Consider the following 19,635-nt stretch of genomic DNA (forward strand, 5'->3'; position numbering starts at 1 on the left):
ACCCTAAAGTTTTTTCAAAAAGCCTAATTGCATACAGTATACAAGAGTCACACCGAAACAGCATGATTGAAAGAAATTGAAAATAAAAGAATAGGCAAACCAGACACATTATAATAGAAAGAAAGCATAAACGGGTGATAATGTTCAATTTGACAGAGCTTAAAAGTAATAAATGGAACAGACTACAATGGTGAAGCATATAAGCCATAATGATGATGTCATGAATCAATATGTAACCAAATTATACAGAACTAAATTTCTATAAACTTTTTTTGTTTGTTTCTTGTTTTTGGCCACACGGCGCAGCTTGCGGGATCTTAGTTCCCCGATGACCAGGGATTGAACCCATGCCCCCTGTAGTGGAAGTGCAGAGTCCTAACCACTGGACTGCCAGGAAATTCCCCAGAACTAAATTTAAATGATAAAAATTGCAAGAGATAAAGAGAATTGTTATATTTCAAGAGTAGTTTAGAAATTTTAGAGTAGTTCTCTAAGTCTGTGACAGATAAAGCTAATAATTTTATTATTACTATATTCTATATTTTTATTTCAGCTGATGTACAAGAAAAATAACTGTATTCTGAAAACAGAAAATATATGTTCTCCATGACTCCTGAAATATTTATAAAAATTGACCATGATTTTTGGTCACAAATAAAATTTCAGGTGATTCCAAAGAGTAGAAATAGACTGTCCTGACTCTCTGCCTATGGCAAAATAAAATTAGAGCTAAGTAATAAAGATAGGGAGGAGGGCTTCCCTGGTGGCGCAGTGGTTGAGAGTCCGCCTGCCGATGCAGGGGACACGGGTTCGTGTCCCGGTCTGGGAAGATCCCACATGCCGCGGAGCGGCTGGGCCCGTGAGCCATGGCCGCTGAGCCTGCGCGTCCGGAGCCTGTGCTCCGCAACGGGAGAGGCCACAACAGTGAGAGGCCCGCGTACCGCCAAAAAAAAAAAAAAGAGGAAATTTTGTAATTTTCAGATATTCTCTAACACTCTTGGGTCAAAGAAGAAATCAGAACTGCAGTTGTAAGATAAAATTGGCCCTCCAGCCCTCTATGTCCAAGGATGTGGAACCTGGAGAGGTGGATGGCCAAATGTAAGGGACTTGAGCTTCCTCAGATTCTGGTATCCGTGAGGGTCCTAGAACCAGTCCCCCATAGAAATGAGGATGACTGTATGTAAATAATATGATAGTTCACAGTATGCTGCATTTTCTTTTGTTTTCCAATTTAAAAAACCCAATTTTGTATTTTGGTTTCAGAAGGATAGTTAAAGGACAGTATTCAATAACAAATGTTTCTTAGCCCTCTGTAATGTGCAAGACATTTTGTTTGATGTGAGATATAACATGAGTAAGACTGAGCCTTGGTGCTTGTAATCCACTGGATTTTATTATTCAATGCACATTAGTAGTAACTTATTTGAGATGCATGTATGAAAAATCCTTTATAGTTTCTTTGTAAAGAAACTATAGAGTTCAGTATGATCATTTTAATTCTCAGCAGAGGTACCGATGGTACCTATATGGAGAGGAGAAGTAGATTATTATAGTAGATTGATTGAACTGTGTAGAATATCTGGAGATCTTGGTTCCTTTTTACCTCTATCACCTGTTAGCAGTTCTATTTCATTGGACGATTTAATTTTATCCCTCTGGGTTTCAAATTCTTCATCCATAAATGAGGAAGCTGAATTAAAATGTAAGATTCTTTATACATGTTATTTTTGTGTAGCTGTGAATAAATTTATTCATAAGTATTGAGCATCAACTTCTTTTCAATCTGTAGGGACCAAACTTATGCTCTAGTTGGGGAAGAAAGACAAATTTAGGGCTCCATGCAAGCAGAGAGTGCGTATATCTTTAAAAAGGACAGAGATGGAGAAAAGAAGGGCATTGGGAAAGGTTTCACAGAGGCAGTGTGACACCTGAGCTGATCTTTAAGATAAGTTTTTGTCAAGTGAACAGGGAAGGAGAACATTTTAGGTGCAGGAGATAATAGAAAGTATAGAGGCAGAGAAGTGAGTGTTTTACATTTGGGAAATTGCAGTTAGTTTGTATGGCATTTAGTAGTTAACATGGGTTTATGGAGGAGTAGCAAGACATCAAGTATTGATGTATATGGGAGCTGAATTGTGAAAAATAATGGGCTTTAAGTTAAAGACAGTGAATAACCATGGAAATTTTTTTAAGCAGTGGAGGGAGGTGGTACTGTAAGATTTAGTTAGGGTGGATGCAGAGATAGCATTTAGGAAACTGGCAGTTGAGACATGATGAAGTCTTAATTAAAGTAATGGCAGTGGAGATGATATACAGGTTTTAGAATAGGTCTCTAAAATGGATGGGCTTTGTAGGGTGTGACAGCCCTGGAAGTGTATGCAAAATTTAATATGTGAATGTATTTTCCTTTGGGAGAGGGTCTATAAATTTCATCACATCACGCAGGAGGGCTATTAGGGTAAATATATATTGTAGGGAAAATTGACAGAGTGATATTTTACAAACTATGAAGGTTAAATAATTTTAAGTTTTACTTTATTCATTAGTGACTAATCTTTTTTCACTTTTTTATAGTGGACAGGCCAAAATCTCATCAAGTTCGAACCTCTGGTACAATAAGGCGAACCTCTTCTTTGGATACGATAACAGGACCTTATCTCACAGGACAGTGGCCACGAGATCCTCATGTTCATTACCCTTCATGCATGAAAGATAAAGCTACTCAGGTAAAATAAGCAAATCAAAATCAGTTTTATTATCCTGCAGTTCTATTTTGATCACAGTAAAGAAAATTAATTTAATCAAATTTTCCCAGTTATTAAATATATTCAACCAAAGAAGAAAGCCATTTCTTTTTTTTTTTTTTTTTTTTGCGGTACGCGGGCCTCTCATTGCTGTGGCCTCTCCCGCTGCGGAGCACAGGCTCCGGACGCGCAGGATCAGTAGCCGTGGCTCGCGGGCCCAGCCGCTCTGTGGCATGTGGGATCCTCCCGGAGCAGGGCACGAATCCGTGTCCCCTGCATCGGCAGGCGGACTCTCAACCACTGCGCCACCAGGGAAGCCCGAAAGCCATTTCTTTTAATAAACTTTAGACTAAGTATTTTTATCATCTCGGTTTTGAAAGTTTTAAAATTATTTAATATTTAATAAATAGCACATCAGTCTACATTGTGTGGTTTTTGAGCCTTATAGTTTTAGGAATTATTTTCCTACAGAAATTAATGACTAGTAACTGTATTAGAAAATACAGGCATAACTCGTTTTACTGTGCTTTTGCTTTACTATGCTTCTCAGATATTGTGTTTTTTTTACAAATTGAAGGTTTTTGGCAATCTTGCATGGAGCAAGTCTATCCGCGTCTTTCTTCCAACAGCATTTGCTCACTTTATGTCTCTCTGTCACATTCTGGCAATTCTTTAAATATTTCAAACTTTTTCATTATTATTATATTTGTTATGGTGATCCGTCATCAGTGATCTTTGTTGTTACTATTGTAAAAAGATTATGACTTGCTGAAGGCTCAGATGATGATTAGCATTTTTTAGCAATAAAGTATTTTTAATTAAGGTATGTATATATTTTTTTAGGATGTAATGCCATTGAACACTATAATAGAATACAGTAATAGTATAAACATAAATTTTATATGCACTGGGAAACCAAAAATTTGTGTGACTCTTTATTGCGATATTTGCTTTATTGTGGTGGTTTGGAACCGAACCTGCAGTATCTCCAAGGTATGCTGGTATAAGTAATTTTTGAAGAAAAGCTTGCACAGTTCCTGGAAATAATTTATAAAGTATTAACACATGGCTAAGGAAATATATGTTAAAGGATTTTTTTTCTGTTTAAAGCCAAAACTGAAATTCTTGAGAGAGAAATAGAAAATTTCCTGTTTGTCACACCTTCTCTATTTGTGGATCAGAGCTTTTGACTTGAAAAGTTTTCCTTCCATGTCAGAAAAAGATCTGAAAGCATCTTAATTTATAATTTCTGAATTCTTGACCATATCTTTATAGCAGTAGTCGATTAGCATTATGAACAATACTAAAAGCATAAGAGATGGTTATTGGCCTTAAAGAACTTACAGCATAGTTAGGAAGATAAGATGTAAATGTAAGAAAATTGGTAATAGAAGATAGAGTATTATTAGGTGTTAGATGAATGGAGCATTTAAATGTAAGGGAATTCAATGGAATGGGAACATTTTTGGCTTTGTGGGTTAGGGAAATAGAAGGATTAGAGTTTCATGTCTGAAGAATGAGGAAAAGGGGAGAAAATTTTGGACATGATCTATGAGAATCTTCTCCAGTTTTGTAATTTTCTCAGGCAAGCTTGAAACCATAAAATTAGCTTCTTTATCATGAATCCTATCAATTTTGTCTGTTTAATATTTTATGTCACCCACTCCCAGTCTTCTGCTTTCCATTCTTTGTGAGGGAAAGGAGCAGTTTGATATGGTAGGCAGTGGGATTCTCAAGTAGAAAGAACTAGCAAAACTTAGAGATGTGGGCCTGCACACTTAGAAATGGTCACAGATAATTCAAAACTATCTTTCTGGAGGAGTTGGACTCACAAGTGTGACAGAGTGTAGGTACAGAGTATAAAGAAAGAAGGTCAAGAGATCAAGGACTTAGTTTTTAGAAATGCACACAAGGGAAGGATAAAAAATTAATGTATTCACCTGGTAGCAACAAGAAGAGAAAGGAGTTTAATATTTACTGACTGTTGTACCATGTACTTTGTGTTTTTATATCCTGTGTTTCATTTAATTCTCACAAGAACATTATAAAATTACACGATGGAGAAGCAGAAGCTCAGGGAAGTTAAGTGACTTAGTATCATAAACCTAGGAATTGTTGGAGCCAGGTTTCTAATACAGGTTAATTTGTCAGCCAATCTAAACTTCAATTTTATGGTGCTTTTAGGATAAATGGAATAGTGTGTGTGCATGTGTGTGTATCACCTAGTAGAGTAATTGACACCATTCTTAAAAATGGTAGCTATTCTTTTTAGGTTAAAAAGAAACCCTACCTTTTATTGAATATATGCTTTATGCTGACACTCTCCAAAAATATTATCTTATTCATTCTTCACCAAAACTCTAACAAGAGGAGACAGAAAAAGAGCAAAAGCTAAGAGAAGAAATAGTCGAGCCTTAGAAACCAAAGGAAAAGTTGTTTTAAGAAAGGAAAAATTATTAACAGTATCAGGTGCTACCGAGAGGTCATGGAAAATAGGGACTAGATTTAGGGATTAGGGGCATATTGTCTTGGAGAGTGAAATATTGATAATATGTTAGAGAAGGAAGCTCAGATATTTGGGAGTTAAGAAGAGAGTGATATGGTGATAGAAGATAAGGGCGCTGGGTAGGTTTCTTAACCACATCTGTTTCTTTATCTGCACAATGGGATTAATGAAACCTAACTCATGATAATGTTGTATGACTAAATAGGGTAATATTTGAAAGTGAATATGGCAATACACATGTTAGGTTATTAGTAGTAGATACAGACAGGCCCATTTGTAACATCTGCAGGATCTGGAGCAAATATAAATGTAGACCTACATACCATATACATACTAAGTTAAATTAACAAACTGTTACATAAAATTCCCCCAAAAGCCTGAAGTCCAGGGTAGGGGCTTCTCTTGCCTGGGTCTGCTTGTAGATCATCTATTTGAGAAACCTGACATTGATAGGAAGGCCAAATATAGGCCTCATTTTACATATGATATACTGAGGCTTAGAGAAGTTTAACTTGTACATAGTTATATAGCTAAGTAAATATGAAGAGATCTGAATCCACATTTGGCTGATTCCAAAGGTTTTGTGTTTTCTCCAGTTCCTCACTGCCTCTCATCGTAATCACTAAAGTGTATAGCACTTGACCTAATGCTTGCCTTACAAGCCTAAGAAATGGTCTTGCCCCGAAGCATTATTAGTTTAATTGAAGGTATAAGATATGAACATATGTAATGGTTGTTATTGTCACGTCCTCCTTGATTAATTCTTTAATTGCCATACCTCCTTGATTAATTCTTTAACTCTTGGGGAAGGAAGTAGATATTTTTATTTATTCAGTGGAAATTAGTAAACAGAAAGTGATACAGTCATTGTGCTACAGATATTAAATACCTAGGCTGTCTGGCTTTAGTGGAGGGAATCTCTAGTATTTTATACCTTTCATATTTCCATATTTCAGCTACCTTTATTATTGAGGGTTAGAAATAAAATTCTTATTGTTTAATGTATTTATACATTGGGCCTTTTTAAAAGAAGTAGCATAGTGTTGTGGGAAAGACTATGGACTTTAGAGACAGATCTTGTGTTCAAATCAAAGCCCAATGTGAGGGAACTTCCTGGGACAATGGAATTGTATATCTTGATAGAGATTTTGGTTACATGGGTGGATGTATTTATTAGAACTTACACAAGTATACACTTGTGCATTCTAATATATAACTTCTAAAATATAGAATATAAATATTGAAATCTAATTAAGATGTTTAGAGGTGAAGGATACTGCTGTCTGCAACTTACTTTGAAATTAATAAAAAATAACATCAATAGATGATAGATAGATGAATATATATGTGATGAAGCCAATGTAGCAAAATGTTAAATATAGATTCTAAATGTTGGCTTTCCGAGTATGCACTGAGAAGGTTTTTCAACTCTTCTATCTGTTTGAAATTTTAAAATAAAATGTTGGGGGGAAAATCATGGCCCATTGAATTAACTGCAATGTGTCTCACACTTCAGTTTCCTTTTTTACAAATTGCAGTTAATAATACCCAGGTTGCACATACACATATTTATTCTGAGGACTAAAAGAGACAGCTTCACATTTTTGAGGGCAATGGGGAGATGGATAATTGCCGGTTTATTAGACTAATCTGTGTAGCTTAATAGAAAACTAAAAACCATTTGTAGAATTTGATGTTATTTTATTACATTAACCCTGCTGATACAACCTTTTTAAACAAGTTTATTACTGACACTTAAAATTGAACTTGTAGTTAAGGTTACTATAATCAGACAGTAGCATTTCCTCAGTTTTCACCCCACAGTCCAAAGTATAAATCTTCATCTATGGACAGATATGAAATCTACATGTGAATGTGTTTTTAAATGATAAAGTAACATATACTCTTTGTAAAGTGGTCAAACAATAAAAGTAATATAGAGTAATAATCAGAGGTGTTTCCTCTGACTTTGCAGGTATAGTAATGATTAGAGCTGTTAACAAATATTCTCATCCTCTCTCCTTGACATATGATAAGATTATACTTCTCTGCCCACTTGAAGTTAAGTGTGGCCATGAGACTTGCTTTGGGAAGAAGCTTTAAAGAGCTGGTGCACCAAAACTAGACAAGTAACACCACAAGAGAGAAAATTACAGGCCAGTATCCCTGATGAACATCAATGTAAAAATCCTCAGTATAATATTAGCAAATCAAATTCAACAATACATTAAAAGGATCATACACCATGATCAAGTGGGATTTATTCCAGGGATGCAAGGATGGTCCAACATCTGCAAATCAGTCATTATGGTACACTACATTAACAAAATGAAGGATAAAAATTATACAATCATCTCAATAGATGCAGAAAAAGCATTTGACAAAATTCAACATCTCTCAACAAAGTGTGTATAAAGAGAACATACCTCAACATAATATAGGCCATATATGATAAGACCACAGCTAACATCATACTCAGTGATGAAAAATTGAAAGCTTTTCCTCTAAGATCAGGAACAAGACAGGGATGCTGAGTCTCGCCACTTTTATTTGACATAGTATTGGAAGTCTCACCCAGAGCAATTAGGGAAGAAAAATAAAGGCTTCCAAATTGGAAAGGAAGAATTAAAACTGTCACTATTTGCAAATGATAATATACTATATACAGAAAACCCTAAAGACTCCACCAGAAAACTGTTAGAATTAATAAATGAATTTGGTAAATTTGCAGGATACAAAATCAAGATATAGAAATCTGTTGCATTTCTATACACTAATATCAAACTATTAGAGAAATTAAGAAAACAATTCATTTACAGTTGCATCAAAAATAATAAAATATCTAGGAATAAATTTAACCAAGAAGGTGAAAGACCTGTATGCTGAAAACTATAAGACATTGGTGAAATAAATTAAAGAAACAAATAAGTGGAAAGATATTTCATGCTCATGGACTGGAAGTATTAATATTGTTAAAATGTCCATACTATTCAAAGCAATCTACAGATTCAGTGCAATCCCTATCAAAATTCCAATGGCATTTTCACAGAATTCACACAATTCTGAAATTTGTATGGAACCACAGAAGACCCATAGCCAAAGCAATCTTGAGAAAGAACAAAGCTGGAGGCATCTTACTCCCTGATCTGAAATTATGTTACAAAGCTGTAGTAATCAAAACCATATAGGCGTAAAAGCAGACACATAGATCAATGGAACAGAATAGACAGCCAAGAAATAAACCCACGTATATATGGTCAATTAATTTATGACAAAGAAGCCAAGAATATACAATGGGAAAAGGATAGTCTCTTCAGTAAACAGTGTTGGGAAAACTGGACAACCACATGCAAAAGAATGAAACTGAGCTACTGTCTTACACCATACACAAAAATTAACTCAAAACGGATTAAGGATGTTCAACATATGCAAATCATTGTGATAACACCACAGCAACAAGAGAGAAGACAGAAATCATGTTCATCTCAATGGGTGCCGAAAAAGCATTTGATAAAATTCAACATTCATTCATGGTAAAAAAAAAAAAAAAAACTCACCAAAGAGGGTATGGGGGAATATATCTCAACATAATAAAAGCTATTTATGACAAACCCACAGCCAATAAAATACTCAACAGTGAAAAGCTGAAAGCCTTCCCTCTAAAATCTGGTACGAGACAAGGATGCCCACTGCCACCACTTCTATTCAATGCAGTATTGGAAGTCCTGGCCACACCAGTCAGACAAGAAAAAGAAATAAAAGGTATCCAAATTGGAAGGGAAGAGGTAAAATTGTCATTATATGCAAATGACATGATACTTTATGTAGAAAACCCTAAAGACTCCACACAAAAACTATTAGAACTGGTAAACCAAATAAGCAGGGTAGCAGGGTACAAGATTAACATACAAAAATCCGTTGCATTCCTTTACATTAACAGTGAAATATCAGAATGGGAAAGTAAAAAAATCCCATTTAAGATCGCGTCCAAAAAAGAAAAAAAATACCTAGGAATAAACCTGACCAAGGAGGTGAAAGACTTATGTGCTGAGAACTATAAAACATTGATTAAGGAAACCGAAGGTGATTCAAAGAAATGGAAAGGTATCCCAGGCTCTTGGATTGGAAGAATTAATATCATTAAAATGTCCATACTACCCAGAGCAATCTACAGATTTAATGTGATCCCTGTCATATTACCCATGACATTTTTCACAGAATTATAACAAATAATACTAAAATTTATATGGAACCACAAAGGACCCAGAACTGCAAAAGCAATCCTGAGGAAAAAGAACAAAGGTGTAGGCATAACCCTCCCAGACTTCACACAATACTGCAGTGCTACAGTAATCAAAAAAGTTTGGTACTGGCACACAAACAGGCATATGAATCAGTAGAGAGCAGAATAGAGAGCCCAGAAATAAACCCACACACCTACGGTCAATTATATCTTTGACAAAGGCGGCAAGAATATACAATGGAGAAAAGACAGTCTCTTCAGCAAGTAGTGTTGGGAAACTTGGACAGCCACATGTAAATCAGTGAAGTTAGAACACTCCCTCACACCATACACAGAAATAAATTTGAAATGGCTTAAAGACTTAAATATAAGATGTGACACCATAAAACTCCTAAAAGAGAATATAGGCAAAACATTCTCTGACATAAATCATACCAGTGTTTTCTTAGGTCAGTCTCTCTCAAGGCAAAAGAAATAAAAGCAAAAATAAACAAATGGGACCTAATGAAACTTAAAAGCTTTGCACAGCAAAAGAAACAATAAAGAAAATGAAAAAAAACAACCTATGGAATGGGAGAAAATATTTGCAAATGATGTGCCCAACAGAGGCTTAATTTCCAAAATATACAGACACTCATACAACTCAATAACAAAAACCAAACAACCCAATCAAAAAATGGGGAGAAGACCTAAATAGACATTTCTCCAAAGAAGACATACAGATGGCCAACAGGCACATGAAAAGATGCTCAACATGCCTAATTATTAGAGAAATGCAAATCAAAATTATGATGAGGTATCACCTCACACCAGTCAGAATGGCCATCATCAAAAAGTCTACAAATAATAAATGCTGGAGAGGGTGTGAAGAAAAGGGAACCCTCCTACACTGATGGTGGGAATGTAAATTGGTACAGCCATTATGGAGAATAGTATGGAGGTTCCTTAAAAAACTAAAAATAGAGCTACCATATGATACAGCAATCCCACTCCTGGGTATATATCCAGAAAAGACAAAAACTCTAATTTGAAAAGGTACATGTATCCCAATGTTCATAGCAGCACTATTTACAATAGTCAAGACATGGAAGCAACCTAAGTGTACATCAACAGATGAATGGACGAAGAAGATGTGGTATATATTATATAATGGAATATTACTTAGCCATAAGGAAGAATGAAATATTGCCATTTGCAGCAACATGGATATACGTAGAAATTATCATACTAAGTAAAGTAAGCCTGACAGTGAAAGACAAATATTATGATATCACTTATGTGGCATCTAAAAAATGATACAAATGAACTTATTTACAAAACAGAAATGATCAAAGACACTGAAAGCAAACTTATGATTACAAAAGAGGAAAGGGGGGAGGGATAAATTGGGAGTTTGGGATTAGCAGATACAAACTACTATATATATATATATATATATATATATAAAATAGATAAACAACAAAGTCTTACTGTATAGCACAGGGCACTATATTCAATCTTGTAATAACCTATAATGGAAAAGAATCTGAAAAAGAATGTATATATATGTATTTATGAATCACTTTGCTGTACACCTGAAAATAATGCAATATTATAAATCAACTATACTTCTGTTTTAAAAAAACAATGTAAGACCCATTTTTCAAAAGCATGGCTTGGCGTTTTTTCCCTCTATATATTAGATTCAACATCAACGAACTAGTTCAAGAAAATAAAGGAACCAATAATTGGTGATACTCCAAAAAGGCAAAAAAAAAAAAAAAAAAGACTTGAATGTAAGATCTGAAGCCATTGAAATCCTAAAAGAAAACATAGGCGGTAAGACTCCTTGACATGAGTCTGGGTGATGATTTTTTGGTTTGAACCTTAAAGCAAAGACAACAGAAAAAATAAACAGGTGGAACTACATCAAACTAAAAAGCTTCTGCACATGAAAGGAAACCATTGACAAAATGCAAGGCAACCTACTAAATGTGAAAAAAATACTTGCAGATTATATATCCTATAAGAGGTTTATATACAAGATACATAAAGAACTCATAGAACTCAACAGCAAAAAAAAAAAAAAAATCTAATTAAAAAGCAGGCAGAGGATCTGAATAGACATTCTTCCAAAGATGTACAGATGGCTAACAGACACATGAAAATGTGTTCAACATCACCAATCATCAGGGAAATGCAAATCAAAACCACAATGAGCTATCACCTCATACCTGTAGAAAGGCTATTATCAAAAGCACAAGAGGTAAAACGTATTGGTGAGGATATGCACTGTTTGTGGGAATGTAAATTGGTGCAACTACTACAGAAAACAGTATGGCGGTTCCTCAAAAAGTTAAAAATAGAACTACCATATGATTTAGCAGTTCCACTTCTGAGCATCTATCCAAAAGAAATGAAAACAGTAGCTCAAAAAGATATACATACCCTCATGTTCCTTGTGGAATTTAAAATAACCAAGATAGGGGTACAACCTAAGTGTCCACTGATGCATGAATGGATAAAAAAATGAATAGATAAAAAATATTATTCAACCATAAAAAAGGAGGAAATCTTGCCATCTGTGACAACATGGATGGACCTTGAGGGTATTATGCTAAGTGAAATGTCAGATTAAAAATATGGTATTATACATGTGGAATCTAAAACAAAACAACAAACGCACCGTCTCATAGATGCAGAGAACAGATTGGTGGTTTCTAGGGATGGAGGGGGGTTGAGAGTAGTTGAAATGGGTGAAGGGAGTCAAAAAGTACAAACTTCCAGTACTAAAGTCATGGGGATGTAATGTACAGCATGGCACCTATACTTGATAATGTTGTATTGCATATTCGAAAGTTGCTAAGAAAGAAACTCTTAAAAGTTCTCATCACAAGGAAAAAACTTTCTGTAAGTATGTATGGTGACAGATGTTCACTAGACTTACTGTGGTGATCATTTAGCAGTATATACAAATAGTGAATTATGTTGTACACCCAAAACTAATATAATGTTGTATGTCAGTTATACCTCAATTTAAAAAAAGGTAGTGTGTTCACTCTGACAATGGTAGCATCAAGCATACGTGCATATTTTACCAATTGTTTTTCTTTTTCTTTTAAATGAAGAGTGATTCATTATGTTTGAAATGCCATTTGATCTTTGAAATGAAGGTTGTTTTGACTCATAACCTATAATTTGGTGAATTTTTTAATAGATTACTTAATAATTGGTCATAATGACATTTCTGGAATGAATACTATTCATTTATGGAGTTCTTTTTTAAAATATACAGTGGCAGTTGAAGTGTTTAAAATTTATTATATTTGTTTCAATATTCAGAAATGAGGTCTGAAATTTTTTCTTTCTCATAATGTAATCCTTAGATTTCTGTGTTATATTGCTTCATAAAAAGATTTTGCAAGATTTCCTTCCTCTGCTCTGGCATGGTGTAAATATCATCTCTATTATCTGTTACTTCGGTCTGAAAGAATTTTCCCTATGAAGCTGACTAGTATGACTTTGGATTATAGCTCTTTAGTAAATCTGTTTATTCCATGGCTCTTGGTCTTTTTTGATTTCTACTTCTTTTGTTTAGTTTTTTGTTTCCTAGAATATAATCCACTTCATCCAAATTTTCAAGTGTATTTTCATAGAGTTTCACAAAGTACTCTTCTATAATTCTTTTAATCTTTTGTATATCTGCAGTTGTTTTTCTATTCTCGTTTTTATTTATTTATTTTAGGCTATGTTGGGTCTTCGTTGCTGCACACGGGTTTTCTCTAGTTGTGGCGAGTGGGGGCTACTCTTCGTTGCGGTTCTCATTGTGGTGGCTTCTCTTGTTGTGGAGCACGGGCTCTAGGCACGCGGGCTTCATTAGTTGTGGCACACAGGCTTAGTAGTTGTGGCTCACGGGCTCTAGAGCGCAGGTTCAGTAGTTGTGGCACACAGGCTTAGCTGTTCCATGGCATGTGGGATCTTCCCAGACCAGTGCTTGAACCTATGTCCCCTGCATTGGCAGGAGGATTCTTAACCACTGTGCCACCAGGGAAGCCCTCTATTCTTATTTTTAATATTGTATATTTGTGTTTGAGTGATTAAATTTATTAGGTTATATACTATATTAAAATTTTTTAAGGTGTTGAATTAATTTTACTGTTTTTTTTTTTCCTAGTTCATTGCCCTCTGACTTTGCTCTGTCTTTGCCTTTCTTCTGCCTTCCTGGCATGTGTATTGTTCTTCTTCTGGATTCTGAAGATGAATGCTTAATTTTGTATTTGTGATATTTACTGTTTAGTAAGTGTTTTATGCCAAGATTTATCTTCTGAGCTCAGCTTTGGCTAGTATATGTTTCCATTATTTGTATTTTCAAGATACTCAATTTCAGTTTTGATATCCTGTTTAGCATATGAGAGTATTCTGTTTTGTTTTTAACTTCTAAATGGTTAAAGTTTCTTTTCCTAGTAAAACTTTAATTTCTAGTTTTATTGCATTATAGCATAGACTAATAGGTTTTTGGAAACTTCATTGAAGTTTTCGTTGTAGCCTTTGATTTGTTGTTTTCTTAATTCTCTGTATTTGAAAATGAGGTACAGTCTTTACTTTCAGATAAAGAATACATTACGTATTAATTCAGCCTTATTCACTATATTATTCAGTTTCCATATAGGTCACTTTATTTATGTCTGTCTGTTCTATCATGAGCTCGATGTTCTTGAGTTAAAACTTCTGTTGATTTCTGTTTCCAGTGGTCGTTTGCCTTACATTTTGATGATAATACAAATGTTTTAAAGATGTATGTTCATTATGTCTTTCTTTTTTTTTTTTTGGGTACGCAGCCCTCTCACTGTTGTGGCCTCTCCCGTTGCGGAGCACAGGCTCCGGACGCGCAGGCTCAGTGGCCATGGCCCACGGGCATGTGGGATCTTCCCAGACCAGGGCACGAACCCGTGTCCCCTGCATCGGCAGGTGGACTCTCAACCACTGCACCACCAGGGAAGCCCCATTATGTCTTTCTAATGGTTGATATTGTTTATTGTTACAGAATGCTTAATGTCTTGATTAATATTATTTTCCCTGAACCGAACCTTTTCATGATATAAATATTGTAAACTCTCTTTTCTTTTCATTGGCCAAGAGCTCTGGTTTTGAATCAGATGGCTTGGTTTTGAATCTTGGCTCCAGCATTTTTTAGCTTTGTAATTTTGAGCAAACTACCTCTTTGCCTCAGTTTCCTCATTTGTTAATGGGATATTATACCTCATAGGATTGTTGTAAGGGTTAAATTGAGGTAATGCATTTGAAATGCTAAGAATAATGACTGAAACATTGTCAATAAGTAATTACTATTAATTATTTACATTTACTAGCAGAGGGTTAAAGATAGGTGGAAATCTGGGTATTGGCCATGGCACTCTTAATTCACAGCTGAGAAGGGGAACTTCAAATAGAAATTTCTTTCTTCCCACCTGTTTCCCATGGTTTTTACTTCTTAGTGTTTTTGTCTTTCTGTTCTGATAAATCTTGCTTATTGCTGGAAATAATTAGCTTTGAGCCATTTATATGTATTTTTGAGTCATCTGCCATACTTCTCCTTGTTAGGGAAAAATGACATGGTAAACCTGACAGTTTTTAAAAAATGTCTGATGGCCAGTTGAGGTGAGAGTAGCTTTTACTCTATATGAGTCCTTCCACTTTGACTGCTTGTCTATCCCCCTCATTCATCGTCTCCGAAAAGTTGGTATCAGAGAAAGATTTCAGAACTTTTCATTTACCTCTTTTATTTTTTGAAGGGTAAGAAATGGAATGGTAAGATTTTTAAATGAAATTCTGTACACTTCTGCTTTCTTTTCTCCAGATGATATTCTTCTTTGATATTTTATTGTTTTTAATTAATTTTCAAATTTTACAGTATGAAACATTTAAACATGCCAAAAAGTACATAAAGTAACCTTTTAGTTTTCTTCATTTCATTAAGTTTGAGTGTATGGAGTTTTGTGATCCTATCTCTATGCCAGCATTTTTCCCTAGAAATCTTTATTATATTTAAGAAACAGATCTGGTATAAGTACTTAGCGTTTGACTTTAGCCAACATTCGATAAAATTAACAACTCCAAACTAAAATATATAAATTCTTTGCTATTTAAATACTCTATTCTTTTCTTCCCTTCATGAAAGGAGCTTGGTTGGGGAGGACTTTCATCAAAGGAGTAAATGGTATATCTCAAATTAGTAATAGGTATAAGAAAGAACTTTCAGTTTTACCACTCTGATCAGAAACTCATTTCCTGACCAAAAGTCATTCTTGATACAGCTGTTTGGGTTTCCTGTGCCCTTGTTGAAGAGCTTGCTGTTAAAGTTTAAGAAGTGGTAGTTGCTGGAACAATTTTGGACGGTGGTGGGAAGCTTTTCTTGAAATGAAAGCAAGTCTAAAGATTTGGCCATCTTGGCCTCCTAGATTGCATTCCAGGGACCTAAATTGTTATTTTTATGGAGCTGGTCTCCAACTGGCTCTTGAGTAAGTTTATAAAGATTCTATCTTGTACAGGATCGCCTTTACTTTTTTTTCCCAGCCATTAGCTAATTAAAAGACAGGACTGTATAATTCTAGAGTTGAACAATCCACATGATAGTAGTCACGTTCCTAGTTCAGGGAGTAATATTTTTGGTTGCCAGAGGAATATACTCAGCTGTACTGATGAAAAATTTAAATCCATAGCTAAAATATTTACTGTTTTACTCATCAGTTTCAAATACTGTCTTTAAAACTAGCAGAAACTCAAAATTCTACGTATTAATTTTTAATAGTTAATGTATTGATTTAAATCAAAAGTAGAAGGTAAATAGCAAAGAGCCTTCCCCATACTCCTGTTGCCCATATACCCAGTTTTCTTCCCATTACCAGAAATATTTTACAGGTAACAAAAACAGCCTGTTTTCCTTTATCTCCTCCCTCACCTTTACCCCTAAACTATCTCTAGGTAAAGTTGTGAAATAGGTTGTATTTATTTGGAACAACCCTCTCACTCTATCTTCTTGAACTTTGTTGTCTGGTACATTGGTTCTCAACCTTTTATATCTTAAAATCCATCAATTTTCTATCAAAAATCCTGTGATAATAATAAACAGCATTTATTTAGAAAGACATTTATTAGAGACATTAAGCTTTAAGAGTCAGAATCAGATCATAATTAAGGATGGGTGCAGTATGAGAAAGCGGTATGCCTTTCAAGTTGTCAATAACTTGGTATAAATTTTTTAATAAATGATTGGCATAGAATACATCATATTGGTAGGAAACATTAGTATAAACCAAGTGAAAACAGCTTTTTTGTGCTGTTGACATTCTTAAAGCTTTTGGGAGATAACACTAGTACCTAGTAAAATGAGGATCACATAGTAAGCTTCTAGCACAGTAAATAGGACATAGTAGATGTTGAAAAATGTTACCTGCTTTGTATTGGAGTCTATAGTATTTTACTGTCAGCAGGCTTAAATATAATAATACTGAATTGAGTGGACAGTATTACTGGTATCAATAATTGATTATGCAATTATGAACATTAAATCTGGATTGGTAAGAAATGGCATAGAAATGATGCAACTAACTCCAGGGCATGAGAGGGCTCTGAAACACGGTTAAACAATTTCTGGTGGGTCAGGGTTCATTCAGTCAGAAGTAGCTATTGTTTTCCACTGTACATTCTTACAAGTAAGAAATGGTACTTTAGATTTATAGGTCCATGTATGGGACAGTGGACTTATATTGCTACAGAAACTCCCACTCCCTTTCTCATTACTTAGGTATCCCATTGATGATATTTATGCTATCATCAGTTGAACACTACTGGTTTTTATGACTTCGGAATGGTATGGAAACATTTTTGGTAGATATCTAGTAGTCACCTATGTTGCTGATTTTCTGTCAGGTGTGAGAGATTAAAGAAACATTAAAAGCTATTAAGAAACAATAAAAAGTAATTTATTGGATAATACTGAGGCAGCTATAATCCAGTGCAATTGTTAAATGTATTTTTTTTAAGTGTTTGGAAATATCACTTTTGAAAAAGTAAAATTGCTCTCATTTTTTTTTACTAGTGGAGTCAGTTTTCTGAAACACAGTCACCAAAGCAAATTGTAATTTTAAAAATTATAGCACAAAATAATGAATATGTTTTAATGCTCTCTAAAAACTGAAAATTAGATCTCATCATTTGGTTTTAAATTTATCCACAATAATAGTGAGAGAACTTGTCAGAATGGGTATTATTAAGTGTAAATACTGAATAATAAATTGAAATATTGTTTATACTTTTAATTCCTCATAGTACCATCTCCTTTTGGTTAAAGCAGAAACTGTCAAGAGTCAATTTAATAACTGTTTCTGTAAGAAGCCAGAGAATAGTATTTCTGATATACAGTTTATTTTATGTTACATTAGTTCCTTTGTTAAATGTTCTCACAATGACTTGAGAAACCTGACTAGGTAGATTATTAATGTACAGTGCCTCCTACTCTTTTCTGTTATATTACTCGACTAGTGCTGCTGTGTGATTTGAAACTTGGCAAGAAAAGCATGACAGAAAATACCAATTATTTTTAGAAAATACAAACAATGCTTGGGACTTTCACGTTCAGCAATACATGGCTTTTTTTAAATTGAAAAATGAGATTGATTTGTAATTTCCTCTTTGACATAAATATTTTTAATAACAGTTTTATTGAGATATAACTTATATAGCATACAGTTCATCTATTTAGAGTGTAGAATTCATGGTTCTTAATATAATTGTGCAACCAATGCCATAATCAATTTTAGAATATTTCTGTTTTTACGAAAAGAAACCATTAGCAGTCACTCACTATTTCCCCCCAGTCTTCTTTTCCTCAGCCATAGGCACCCAGTCAGTAGTCTACTGTCTGCCGCTCTACATTTGCATTTTCTGAACATTTCATATCAATGGACTCATACAATTTGTAGCCTTTGGTTTCTGCCTTTTTCATTTAGTATAGTATTTTTAAGTTTCATCCATGTGGTAGCATGGTATCAGTACTTCATTCCTTTGTAATGCCAAATAATATTTCATGGTATGGACATACTACAGTTTATTTGTACATTCATGAGTTGGTGAATTTCTATGAACCTTTGCACACAAGTTTTTGTGTTTACATATGTTTTCATTTCTCTAGGAATTGCTGGATCATATGGTAGCTCTCTGTTTAACTTTTTCAGGAAAACATTTTTATAGATATTTTTTCCTCCATAGAATTAAAGTACAACATGAAAGACATATCCAAACTGAATTATAATTTCCTGTCAATATTCTCATCAATAACTTTCCACTAATATTTCTAGGTGTTGGATATTTCAGTTACCTTCAGTTTTCAGTTACTCTAAACATTTAAATATTTCAGCTTTTCTAAAGTCTCCAATTCCATTCCCATAGCCAGTGATAAACTACATACAGGCATTTGCAGTTGTGAGAGAACCCCAACCCCTAGTCAAAGGAGACACTGACTAGGGAAAAATATTTTATGTGATGTATACTAACATCTTAACTTACATGTAACCTGTCTTCCAAGATAGATTTGAGGTTTGCATCTAAAGTTAGAATTTTTGTAATTCTATGTTGGGCTTTCTCAGAGTAGATATACATCCCCACTTACTGATTCTATTACATAGCTATCTTTCTCATTTTTTTAAAATCCTGCTTCTAAATTTGAAACAGGAGTCACTGCAGAAGATTTGGAAAATACCAAAAATCTCAAAATAAGTTGCTTATAATTCTAATATCCAGACAGCCATTTTTAACATTTTGATGCATATCCTCTTATATTTTGATTATTTGCATTTAAAAAATAAAAATTTAAAAACTACAGACCATTTTAAAAAGAGTTCAGATGATACTGCAGGTAGTAAATATGATTTTATTATTTATTTTGTATGATTTTAATAAATCATAACATTTACTCATGCCATTAAGTATTCCTAAACATGACTTTAAGTCTTTTTTTAAATCTTGATTTTTCTCAGCTGGAAAAAAAAAAAGGATTTACTGTAGAATTATCTAGAATTCTTACCACCATTTATATTTTGAAGTATCTCTTTAAAGTATTTTTCTCTTTGTGTGTACTTACTTACTAAAGTGGGATTACAGTCCAT

At 34.2% G+C, this 19,635-nt stretch overlaps 1 protein-coding gene across 2 annotated transcripts in view; it reads left to right on the forward strand.

The window, feature by feature from the left end:
* The window catches only part of GLCCI1 (glucocorticoid induced 1), a gene marked incomplete at both ends in the record, with an annotated part of 117,190 nt that overhangs the window by 31,416 nt on the left and 66,139 nt on the right, over positions 1–19,635 (forward strand). For both annotated transcript variants that reach the window (XM_082662388.1, XM_082662387.1), the window contains one exon: positions 2,575–2,726. In XM_082662388.1, the coding sequence (XP_082518514.1) occupies positions 2,575–2,726 (152 nt within the window). The remainder of the gene's footprint in view (positions 1–2,574; positions 2,727–19,635) is intronic.

Source organism: Grampus griseus (genome assembly GCF_964374135.1).
Source record: "Grampus griseus genome assembly, chromosome: 9".
Lineage (NCBI taxonomy): Eukaryota > Metazoa > Chordata > Mammalia > Artiodactyla > Delphinidae > Grampus > Grampus griseus.